The sequence below is a fragment of the Aythya ferina genome (assembly GCF_964211825.1).
Source record: "Aythya ferina genome assembly, chromosome: 1".
In the NCBI taxonomy this organism is placed as follows: Eukaryota; Metazoa; Chordata; class Aves; order Anseriformes; family Anatidae; genus Aythya; species Aythya ferina.
The window spans coordinates 153,484,976-153,497,689 of record NC_140296.1 but is presented as its reverse complement, the minus strand read 5'-3'; the positions used below and the strand labels follow the sequence as shown (position 1 = coordinate 153,497,689).

Sequence of the window (12,714 nt, the reverse complement as noted above, 5' to 3'; positions counted from 1 at the left end):
CATTTCCTACTGTACAGACAAGATTAAATAATTCTTTTTTAATTAAATAAAAACATTACTTAGCTGCAAAGTATTTGAAAAACTACAACTCATGAATATAAACAGTAATTCACCTGAATCTTGGTCTGGAGGCACTCTGAGCTACAGAATCACAGAATTTCTAGGTTGGAAGAGACCTCAAGATCATCGAGTCCAACCTCTGACCTAACGCTAACAGTCCCCACTAAACCATATCCCTAAGCTCTACATCTAAACTACCCAACTGTTTGCAGCAAGAGATACTGAAGGTAATACCTTCAGCCACCAAAGAGGTTTCTTTATGCCACCCAAGTTGTGGTATGACAGAATGACTTCTGAAATCTTCAACTTAGAAGCTCTGAATAATAAATTCAACGATCTCAGGCTCAAAATGCTTAGTTTTCTGAATATAAGCAAAAGTGCTGTCCGTGTCCTGTGCCACAGCTGATAGGGGACTCTATCCCTCTATGTTTCTGTACATATGTAACATGGATCCCAGAAAAATCTGGATTTAGTAAGACACAAATAATTCACGAATTTTATTTAACTATCTGTATTATCTATTTTTTATTTAATTATCTGTATTATTTTATTTAACAATCTGTATTATTCCTCATATAAAGACTATCTGCATTTCACAAGGCATGAATTCTAGCTAACTGCTGCAACTCAGGAAAAAATCTTTCATACTTCACAAAAACGTAGAGGGAAAAATCTGACCTCAAGGCCCTTGAACAATTCACTCTTCCCCCCTACTCTGAACAGCCACCTGTAGGCAGCCTGATGACTGTATTTAGGCGACTCAGTTTATAGTTAATTTACTATTTATGGTGCCGACACACATGAACAAGTTATAGCAGTTTAAACTGACATCTGTAAGTGGCTGATATTTTAATATGCACATTGTTAACCACCCTGACAGAGAAGAAAGAAAACAAGTTAACTTTCTCCCCCCTTAGATTTGGGAAGCTAGACGGCACCTTACCACAAAAGGACAACTGGCACAAAGAATTTTTGATGGATTGAGAAAGCAGGTGATAATCGTAATTACTGAGAACGAAATTACACTTTTGCACCATGCATTAAATCACCTTCACCGTGCCACAAACACTGCTTTCTGCTGTTTGTTAGGACTGACCTGAAGTGACATAACCCAGGCAAAGATGTGCCGAAGTCAGTCAGCCCCGAGAGCCACTGACAATGTTGATGGCTGGCTTTTACATAATTTCTCCTAATTTCTTGAAGTTATTCCAATTGGTGGGATATCTGACAGACCACCAAACCACTGCAGCATTGCATCATGCCCAAAGAAGAACCCGGGCTTTTCTTGTTTCCATACATTACAAACTTGCCCTCAAACAACAACTCAAATGTTAACAGAGCTATTTGTGTAGGAATCACGCACGGAAGCTCTGTATCTGCTGAAACCTATCGATGTGATTTTATTGATAGGAGTACTTCTATAAAATTTCTTAGAAATCTAATTCCACCTAGGCTTACTGCATCTGTAGACAGCTATCACATTCTCCCTTCTTCATAATACACTGTCCTGTCTACCATCCAAATGTCTGAGCGAGTTGGCTTAAAACCAGTGACAGGAAATGTTGACATGCTTTTAATGTTGCTTTTACCCTCAGGGGAACTGACATTGCACAATGCCTTTGCAGAGTACACGTGCCTTCAGCTGTCCACACACTCTCCAGTCTACTGTAACGATGAAGACCATCGCATCTATTTTTAGTTGCAAGAAGAAAAGAAAAGCCTTCTCCACAAACCACATCTCCATTTCTTCCACAGGCAATGAGAGGGGAAAAAATAGTTCGAGGAACTGAAATAAATTTATAACCATCTAGTTCACCCACTGAAAATGAAATTGCTCATTTAGGATCTTGCAAATAGATGAGGTCAGCAAGACCACTCAGTTTTTCGCTTTCTAATGAATCAACCCAAGACTACAAACGGTACAGATATTCCAAGGGTCAGGAAAAGCTTTACTGTCTGTGGCTCAGGTTTCTTCCCAAACACCTATTCCCCTCAGCTTGCCAGAAGACAATAAAATTGAAAACATCAGTGCAAGACAAAGAGCTGATCTGGGACAGCCAACATAGCTTCATCAAGGGTTAATCGTGCCAGGGACACCACCTGGTGGCTTTCTGTGATGGAGTGACTGCATCAGCTGACAGAAGAAGACCAACCAACACCATCTACCTGGACTTCTGCAAGGCCTTTGACATGGTGCCACATGACATCCTGGTCTCCAAATTGGAGAGGGATGGATTTGATGGGTAGACCATTCGGTAGGTAAGGGGCTGGCTTGAAGGCCGCACCCAGAGAGTGGTGGTCAATGGCTCCACATGCAGGTGGAAGCCAGTGAGGAGTGATGTACCTCAGGGGTCTGTCCTGGGACCAGTACTGTTGAATATCTTTATAAATGACACAGACAGTGGGATTGAGTGCACCCGCAGCAGGTTTGCAGATGACACCAAGCTGAGTGGTGCTGTTGACACCCAGAAGGAAGGGGTGCCATCCAAAGGGACCTGGACAAGCTGGAGAAGTGGGCCCGCGGGAACCTAACGAGGTTCAACAAGTCCAAGTGCAAGGTGCTGCACTGGGGTCAGGGCAATCCCAGACAGGAGTACAGACTGGGAGAAGAACTCATTGAGAGCAGCCCTGCTGAGAAGGACTTGGGGGTTTTGGTGGATGAAAAGCTTGACATGAGTCAGCAGCACACACTTGCAGCCCCGAAGGCCACCTGCATCCTGGGCTGCATCACCAGAGGGGTGGCCAGCAGGTCAAGGGAAGGGATTGTCTCCTTCTGCTCTGCCCTTGTGAAGCCCCACCTGGAGCACTGCATCCAGGTCTGGGGCCCCCAGCACAAGAAGAATGTGGGGCTGGTAGAGTGGGTCCAGAGGAGGGCCACAATGATGATTGAGGGACTGGAGCGCCTCTCCTACGAAGAAAGGCTGAGAGAGCTGGGGATGTTCCGCCTGGAGAAGAGAAGGCTCCAGAAGGAATTCATTGCAACCTTTCCGTACTTGAAGGGAACTTACAAAAAAGATGAGGAGCAACACTTTGCTCACCTGGATAATGACAGGACAAGAAGGAATGGTTTTAAACTTAAAGAGGGGGGATTTAGGTTAGAAGTTAGGAGAAAATTCTTTGCTCAGAGGGCGGTGAGGCATCGGCACAGGTTGCCCAGAGAGGCTGTGGATGCTCTATCCCTGGAGTGTTCAAGGCCAGAATAGATGAGGCCCTGCCCATGGCAGTGGGTTGGAATTAGATGATCTTTAAGGTCCCTTCCCACCAGAGCCATCCTATGAGTTTTAAGTGGCTGATTAGAAAGGCTCTCTAACATGCCACATTGACAGGGACTACAACCACTGCCAACGCCTTTGTAAAGCCAATACTGAAGGGAAAGAGATCAAAGGGCAGTATTCTGAAAAGGTGGTGGCCAGCCCTCGAATTGGGTGCCAATAGCACACCTACATGAAAGAGACAAGCAAAGCTACAAAGCGATGGCCCTGCCCATCTCTGCCCCAAAAATCATAGAGGGACTATACCAGGATAGCTCTCAAATGTAGAACTGCCTTTTTTTCTTTCCTTTTTAAAGCATTTTTTAAGCTTTTTTGTCTGTTTTGTTAAGTATTACAATCTGCTGTATTCAGCTGAAGAGATGGTATTAGCCAAGCAAACTTTATTGAAAAAAACGTTTACGAAAAAGAAAGAACCTTTAGAATAAAGGAAAAGGTGAGTTTAAACTGAATTTTATTCGAGACTGAAGTACCTTTTCGTCTAGATATCAGATTTGCACCTGTTCACTGCAGTGACTTTTCAGGCCATTACATATCCTCCACATGAACCCTACATATGAAAAGGCTGCATCAAAGGATTGTCTAGCAGCAGTCCTTACGGATCCCAAAGTCAGTTTGGCAGGTGATGGTATTTGCCAAGAGAAATAAAATATCTCCTCATATTAACCTTCCTTTTTGTACCTTAATAGCACTTCAGGGTATACGGAGGAAAGAAAATAGAAGGAGTCATCTTCCAGTCTTGGTATCTATATTTTAGCAATCTTAGTCTTCACTATGGGTAAATAGGTTTCAAATGAGCAATCCATCTTGCCCTTGTAGAAAACAATAGAGCCAACTGACAAAATCTTGCACTTCCTGCTGAATCCCTTTAAGAATGCCCAAGCATCCAAGCTCTGAACGGCATTCCTAAAATAGCTCAAGTAGCACTGTCTAATTACATGTTCTTCTTTGGAAATGCTTCAACAACTTTACCTTGTTTATAATTGCTGTTCTGTAATGCCAGCAGACCCTGATAATGCATTGTGATTGATAAGTCTTTGCTACAATGCCTTTAAATTTCAAGGATCAAAATTATAAACTGACAAGCAGGTTCTTCCCCCCCGCTGTAGAAAGGTCCACCTATGTAGTATTTCCTATAAAAGCGTTATTAGGCTCTTTTGTTGGCCACAGCACTAAAAGTTCAAGAGAAAAAGCGAAAAACAAAGTCATACTCCCCTTAACGGATTATGTTAATTTCTCTTTAAAACAAGAGGAATCTGTTGGAACATTTTTACAAGTTTTAGGAATAAGTCATTAAACGAGAAGACAACTTTATTAACCTGAGATTTAAACCTAGTCCACGCTTCATTGAGAGATTAATACATTTTTATTTTTAAATCCACACTATGCAAAGATTTTGGTTTTGAAATTGCTTTACTAAGAAGTTTTTAACATTTTCAGGCTAGAAAGATGAAGCTAGCAGGGCATGAAGAAAAGAACATTAGTTTCTTTTGTGAAAAACTATCTTTGTGCTCAGAACTGTTCTAAAACTGCTGCCCTTCTGGAGAAGCTCAAGGTATGTGCTTGCTAGGCAGAACACCTCTACTCCCAGAAGACTTTATGAGATATTTTATACAAAGACTTTAGACTCCTACAACTCAAGAGTACACCTCCTGTAGATTGAAAGTACACCTCTGTAATAAGCCAAAATTTTCAAGAGTAGCAGGGATTCATTCTGCAAGAGAAACTGTGAAGCCTTGAAGCACCATATATCAGAGGGCACTACTACCCTGGAAAACAGAAACAGCTTTTTTTAATTACAGTGACAAAGCATTTTGCTCATTTCATCACTGTATAGGCCTTCAGCCTGAATGTTTTAAATTATTTAGTGCCATCTGAATAGAAACTCATTTCTGTATCACTCAACAGTAGTACTATAAGGGCCCAGATATACAGGCGTCGAGGTTTTGGACATAGTGTTAAGTTTAACTACCCAAATAGGATTTTCTTCTTACCACGTTAACTGTAAATCCCAAGCAAAGACACCAGCCTAACTTTTGCACTGTTGTCTACATCAAGTAGCAACGACTATCAAAAACGGAGCACAGCCTACTCATATACACAGGTAGTGAAACATTTATTTATTTATTTATTTATTTATTAACAGGTACCTCCTCCCAGCTGGCATTTCTTCCTCCTAACAACACTTCCTTCTGAATGTTAAGCTTCTGTTTATAAATATCAAAACACGTAATTTATCAGATCAAATACAAACACTATTCTGGCAAGCTTAAATTTCCTTAGTCTTAATAGCTTAAATTCTTGAGTAAGCACTGTGTACTTTTTAACCTTTTCATCACCTCTGTGTGATTGCCTCTGGATAGAACAAGCAGAGCCACCACCACCAGGGTACTGAAGTGATTTAGACAGAAGGAAAATGCTGGCTCACAATTAGACACCGAGAGGCAAGAAAAATGAGAACAGGCAGGCAATAAGGCAAGGGGAAGATTCACTCTGACAGATATGAACAGGTGGGCAACTTGAAATAAAACAATGATTAACAGCCACACAGAGTATTGAGATGTAGCCTCATTTCTAGACTGCTATTCAGTTCAATAATTGCTCCTATGTATTTTTTATAAATACTGATGAAAACTTGAAATAACAATATGCATCCAGCGCAAAATGTTTCTTTCCCATTTTCGTGCACCTATCAGGAGTGAAACATGTTATTGTGGACACTGTGGAGTCACGTTTTTCAGCAAAGCTTTGAGTACCTAGATTTTCATCATATGAAGGATCAAATGGGCAGAATTAACTATTTTCTTCCTCTCTCATATACAACACCAAGTAAAAACGTCATAAATGAATTTATAAATACCTTTTTTTTATCTATTACGTGGGCCAACACTCCTTCTTCCCTGAAAATTCACAGGCTTTTGGTTTGAAAGATGAGGAACCTCAAGGGTGGGAGGGGAGAAATTTTACACCAGTTGACATGAAAATTTCAATCACATTTTTTGAAAAAGACGTTTGCAACTTAAGCTCAAAACCCTGACCAATACTGAAAGAAATCTAAAAATATTCCAAATCAGGCATAAACTTTTAGCTTCCTCCTGCAATATTTTACAGTAAAGGAACAACTGAGAAACAAAGTTGAAGTGTTGCCTGTGCAAAAATCCTTAACAGATGGATGAAAGCAGCTGAAAAGAAAATCAGCGACAAACAAGAAGCTCAGAGCTTGTTGACATCTTCAGAGTACCGATGCTGTTAATGGAAAAAGCTCAATAATCAAACATGGCAAATCAACTACCATAAAACATAATTAGAAAAAAAATCATAATCTAAAAGAGCATTAGAGGTTGTTGGGTTCTATGCAAAAACTTTGTATTAAAAAAGTGAAAAGGGGGGGGGGGGAAGATCCTGAAAAAAGGAAAACCAGACTCCCCCACACCACTTTTTATAAAGTGAAAGATACACTGCTGTATGATATTTACCTGCAGATCACATGGATAAAACAGACCCAATATTCCCTGTCAAATGTAGCTCCTACGTCTGCCAAAAATAACTACTTTCTCAAGCACTAATCACATTACAAAAAGCTCACATTTGTACACGTTCTCCTCCCTCTCTGTGGCACCAATATTATCTGATTATTGGAATCAGACGGGTGCTATTGACAGCTGCCTGCTGTCTTCACCATGTTGATGTCATGCTAACAGAAAGTGTGTTTTCTGACAGTCTGACAACAAGGAAGAAACTGTGAGATCAAACAATGGAGCCAGTTTAGACCAAAAAAATAAATAAAACAGGCAACAAAGCTACCAACACAGTAGGGTTCTCCAGAACAGGCCTACAGTGAGGGTGGTGTGGAAGGAACCCATTCTTTGCTGGAAAAAGGATACACCCCCAAAAAAAGCTGCAGAAGCTCTACATGTGTGCAAAATTGAAAAGGAGAACAGCACAACTCAACTAATACAGTATCAATCACTGTACCACTAGAAACAGCGTGAGTAGTATAAATGAACTGCAAAATGAATTTAAAATGCATACATTAATACAGTGGGGAAAACAAACATTCAGAAAAAAAGTTAGGGCTGAGCCCACCAATGACCTTCTTTAAGCTTACTTGCCAAGACGTTGCTACTGGATTTCTGTCATTCATTTCAAGAAGAAATGAATTTCTTGAAGATCCATTTTCAAGAGCAAAGGCAAGTGTGAAGTTCAACTTCTTCAGTGATACTGCCAGGCCAACTGGAGTCAAGCAAGACCACCACTCCTCATGATGCCTGACAGCAAGGAGTACATTTTCTAATCATATTTCACGTAACATTAGCTTGAAGCACACATGTATTTAATCTTTAAAGTGTAGAGCTGGGCAGGTCACAAAGCATGTTCTTTTGTTTTGCAAAAGCAGAAGTAAATCTCAGCTCAAGGCTTGGTCTTGTTATCTCAGAGTACAACCAAGCCAGTATACAAGGAATAAAGTGTAGGTTATCCTTCTGTCCCTGCTGTATGACATTGAGTCGCCAAATGTAACGTTTAAAAACATTTTAAGACTGGCACCATAATTCTTCCAGTATGCAGACCCCTCTATCCTGATGTTCATCTTACCTCAGAGAAGGAGAATTTTGTCAAGATGACCCTGACACCCCTGAATACTTGATTCAAGCTTACCTCTAACAACAATAGGACAGAAATTCTGAACAGTGGGGAAATACCTACCAGACCCCTGAGCATCTTGCATTCTGAAAAGAAAAAAGAGTATCAAGCATAATCACAGCAAGACCATTTCCTACTGGAGAGAAATACTTTAAGTGTAGCTGACAGCAAGGCATTCCAACATGTAGGCCTTTCCTTTTTGAACACCAAGTGGCTTTTCATATTGATCTTATGTAAAAATGTAAGATCTTATGTGACAAGATATAAACAAAAAGGTATACAAACGAATCCTACAATCTTTTCTTCCATCTTTTGCAACAATAGCTTTACTACTGTTGCTGAAGCCCTCGAAAAAAACGGAAGAAATCATTTCAAGAGAGAAATCTTGCCTGCTTTTTCATTATAATTATTCTGGTGGAGCCAATAAAAGATGCTATGAATCACCACAAACAGTAATTTCATTCTTTCTATCACTTGCACAAATCTGTTTTTGGCTAGAAATGAATTATCCAGAACAAAGGCTAAGAATGGTGCCTTAACCTGACCTCATATATGATATAATCAAATGTATTGTCACTGGGGTAGCTTGAACGTGCTTAATCAGCAGCAAATAATCTCATAATAAGACCTATGAGCTGCAGGCTCAAATTCTACAATGTTTAAGAGAAGAGCTTCAAAGGAGCTGCTAATACACCCAAATGTTCCATGTCTTCCTTGAATGTTCATAGGAAATAAAATGCTAGAAGATGATGACTTTTGTAGATATCTTTTACAGGCTCAAAAAAAATCATTTTCTAGTGAAGGCAAAAGAATAGGTAAGTTACGGGATTTTGAGAACAGACCATAAGCTGAGGGGGGACCAAAAGGATCCCTAGTACTTAAATATGGGTATAAACACCTGGAAAAGTAAAAAAAAACAAAGAAGATCCACTGATCTGAACAATAAATATAACAATAGTTATATACTTCAGATTTATTTGCAGCTTAGTGTTTTGGAATGGATAAAAGGGGAAAAATGAAAGATCCAAATAAAATATGAATGATATATAATTGTATTTGAAGCACAAAATTAATTCCTTCCAAAAATTCATGTCATCTGTCTGAAGAGGAGAGGAAAAATAGTCCTGACACAAAGAAAGAAACTCAGCTGCATTACTGAAGTTTTAAAAAATCTCTTAGAAAAATATCTTTAAGAAAATGTCTCGTTAGATCATGTAAGTGTTGTTAAATGAAGTATATCATTTAGTGATACAAGACAATATAGTGAAATAGACGTTGCCTAAGTTTTTCTGGGACAAACCCTTCAACTGTTATAGCTATAAAAGCATCCCAAGAAAGGGAAGACAAGCATTTACAGACTAAAGAAACACTGGGGGATACGCTTCAGTGACTAGTCCTGTACGTCACAGGATGGGGAGAAGGACTAGGTGTAGTCATCAGAACATTTTGCTTAAAGTATATTGATTCTATATAGCTCTGATTCCAAGTCTCCTACCTTCTCTAAATGATAATCATTTCATGTCATACTACATACGCACTTAGTCAGTCTAAAAGATTTGTTTGGAATTTAAGCTCTGTATATTTTTGGAACACCTGATGGTGGGATAAATATTATAATCTGTCATTACACCCAGAATTAAGCATGCCAGAGAAAAGCATGCTTTTAATTGAAGGAAAAGAGTAATTTTCACAAGAGAGTTACTCCAATCCATTTCCTGACACATGGGCAAAAGGAGAAAAAAAAAAAAAAAAAAGCTATGTATCCATATATACACACACGGACCTGGGTGTGTATACACAAATACATATGCCCACACACACACTAATTCTGTTTGATGAAAAGCAAGCACCATTGTCCACGCCATTAACAGTGGTAATTAATTACACTATGACATTTCCTCTCATCAATATCCCCCGCTGATCTGTGTAATCATATCCTTGTTGAGAGAAGCATTCGATCATCTGGCTGGATGCAGGTACATCCATGGATATGTTTTCCTTTGTCAATTCCTGATCTATTGAGCCTTCCTTCAAAGCCATTTAAAATTAACACAGTTCCTAAAGTACATATAGGACAACCACCCAATTGTTTACATAATTAATCACCTCCTAGGATGATGACTAGAGCTCAATCTTCCGTTCTATTAGAGCATAAAACCATGAGAGCATCTCTCAGAAAACTACAGCCCGATAATGACAAATGTTAAGTCCTCCAGTTATTTCCTTTTTCAGATGCTAAGTAGGTTAACAGAAAACTACAAGCAAGCTAACAATGATTTGGACCTTCATGAAATTTAGGAGCTGGATTTTACAACAGATCAGTTTCCAAGTTAACACTCACTTGTTGAGATAGGACCATAAAATACATTTATAAACCCACTGAAGAATTAGATAATCACTGTGACATTATGCAAACCAAAGTAATTCACAATTCAATATCTGCATCTTCAGGAAGTAGCACAAAGCAGGACACAACCAACACGATATTCAACAGCACACTTAACAGCCTCTTGTCTCTACAAGGAATGTCTAGTATCATAGATACCTTTACAAGCAACACCCTACCCAGTCTCACAACAGAACACATGCTGGCAAGTGCAGGGTAATGAGAAGCAATCAGTCAGTAATCCACAAACACTGATACCTGCACCTAAGGGCTCACATGCCTAATTCTTGAAGTTAGTTGAAAGAGCAGGTGGGAAGGACAAAAACCATGGCAAGCCCTTCCAGTTCTAACAAACACAACACAATCAAAGTTAGTATTTCTTTTCAAGAGTTTCCTCTTTCCTTCCTGGTGGTGCCCTAACTCAGACATACTTTTCAATCCTTAGCAGGCTACAAAAAACCCTGTGTTCCTAACAGCCTTTAAAAATGTTATTTTTAAATGTCTCCAGGGTCATACAAATTGTTTATTTGCATGCAGGTATTTCTTAAAAATACCACCAGTAGTCAGCGTTCACTCCACGTATTCCCCGTTTCAGCCAAGCAAGCTCTTGGTTCCTCCAAAATACAGCGGTGTTTACCTCACTGACCTTGGGACTGCCTTCCTCCAGTATTTCTCCCTCATCAGTTTGCATGGGAACAGGATCTGTGCAAAGCTCTGCAGAAATGCAAAATACTGCCTAGAAGATAAAAAGAAAGATATATTTTTAAAAGAATGATTTTGCTGCCTTTAACAGTGTTATGCAAGATTGCAGTGCACATAAATAATGACTCTAGGCTATGACCTTTAATGTTCACGTTCTGCATGTATTCGCTGAATTTATGTTTTGCACAAACAAGTACGGCATCTGCTACTCAGGATAAAATATAATTCTACTTAATGAAGAGAAAAAAAACACCTAGCAGGAAGCTACTTTCTTTTTTATGTTCAAATATGTCATTGCTGAGTATTTTATGCATTCATCGTGCTTACTGAATAAAACTATGGTCAGCAAGGAATAATCAGAGACTAGAGCTGAGCAAATCTTTCTTATTAGAAAATAGCTTTTGTGATCATACAAGCATTGCAAATTCAGCTTACAGATAATCCAAAGGTTATTAGTCTAAAAAACTGTTATGATTCCCAGCCACCCCAGAGTACCTCTGAATTCTTATTTTTCTTTGTCTTCATTTTAGAAATAAATATATTCTAGGCTCTAAATGGTTCAGGGAACAGATAAAGTCATTCATCTCCTGGTCACTATTTCAAATTTAACCCAGGCCAACAGCTCCCAGAGTTTCCAGTATTCAACACTACCTGGTAACTTCTTTAATTTGGTAGACATTGTCTGTGCAGTTCCAACTGAACAAAGTCAAGATCCCAAATTCCAATCTTAAAAATTTATCTTATGGACACATGCAATACAGTTAGGGAGTCTACAAAGATTAGAAAGTCTTCGACACCAGAGAATAAGCCATCTTTCAGGTGTAACAGAGCATAAAGCCAGCAAGGAATCTGAGTCAAGAAGGCAAAACTTCTGCTATCAGCAGATCCATCATATTCCAGTTCTTTGGAAAGCAAGCGCTCACACCAAGCTTACAACTATGAAGCAAACTGCTGTTGGCCTTTAACAACCGTCCCTCTCAAGATGCTCATCTTCCCAACTGCACCAGCATTTAAATGCCATTTGAAGTCTCTCCGCATCATATCTGCACCTCAGATACGGACTGTTGTGTCATCCTTTACTGCAGCAATTCCAAGCCTGGAAACTTTGGGAGTGCAAATTGAAATGAGGTCAAAAAGAGAAAGCTTGGAAATTTGTCACCTAAATGTACCTCTTCCGCTTCAAAGTTAGAGGCTGTTCATAAGGTAAGGCTGCCAATGCCTTCTGTTATGTCATGCATAGGTAGACAACATTTTTCATGGCTATTAAGCTGTCACAAGAAATGAAGAATATTCTACAAACAAAAGGCCTGAAACCACAAAATGTTGCTTACAGCTTATCATGCCTTATAACCAGCAAACTGCTGGCTATGTTCAGTAATATCAGAGAGTCTCAGGCAAAGCAGCAGCATTTTTCAGACTTACAGCAATTTCCTTTTCTGGGTTAAGAGGAATGAGGATAAAGCAGAACTCTCACCAAATTCTCTCCGTGAGGTATGGGTGTGAGAAACCTCAGAAAAACTTTACTACTACTACTATCATCATAGCTTAAGTCACAAAAACTTTATTTCCCTTTTCAGTGAATGTTGAACCTCTGAACTATTAAGCAAGAATATTCAGTATCTACAAAGAACCTACTTCTTTTGTAGGTGTAACCAG

General features: G+C 39.4%; 1 protein-coding gene across 15 annotated transcripts in view; it reads right to left on the bottom strand.

The window, feature by feature from the left end:
* Positions 1-12,714, bottom strand: part of TNRC6B (trinucleotide repeat containing adaptor 6B) — a 140,034-nt gene that overhangs the window by 107,426 nt on the left and 19,894 nt on the right. For 8 of the 15 annotated variants that reach the window (XM_084506871.1, XM_084506870.1, XM_084506865.1 and 5 more), the window contains exon 3: positions 10,994-11,092. In XM_084506871.1, the coding sequence (XP_084362997.1) occupies positions 10,994-11,047 (54 nt within the window). In that variant the 5' untranslated portion in view covers positions 11,048-11,092. Of the gene's footprint in view, positions 1-10,993; positions 11,093-12,714 lie in introns of those variants that run through there. The other 7 variants (XM_084506840.1, XM_084506851.1, XM_084506862.1 and 4 more) reach the window with 2 other exon arrangements.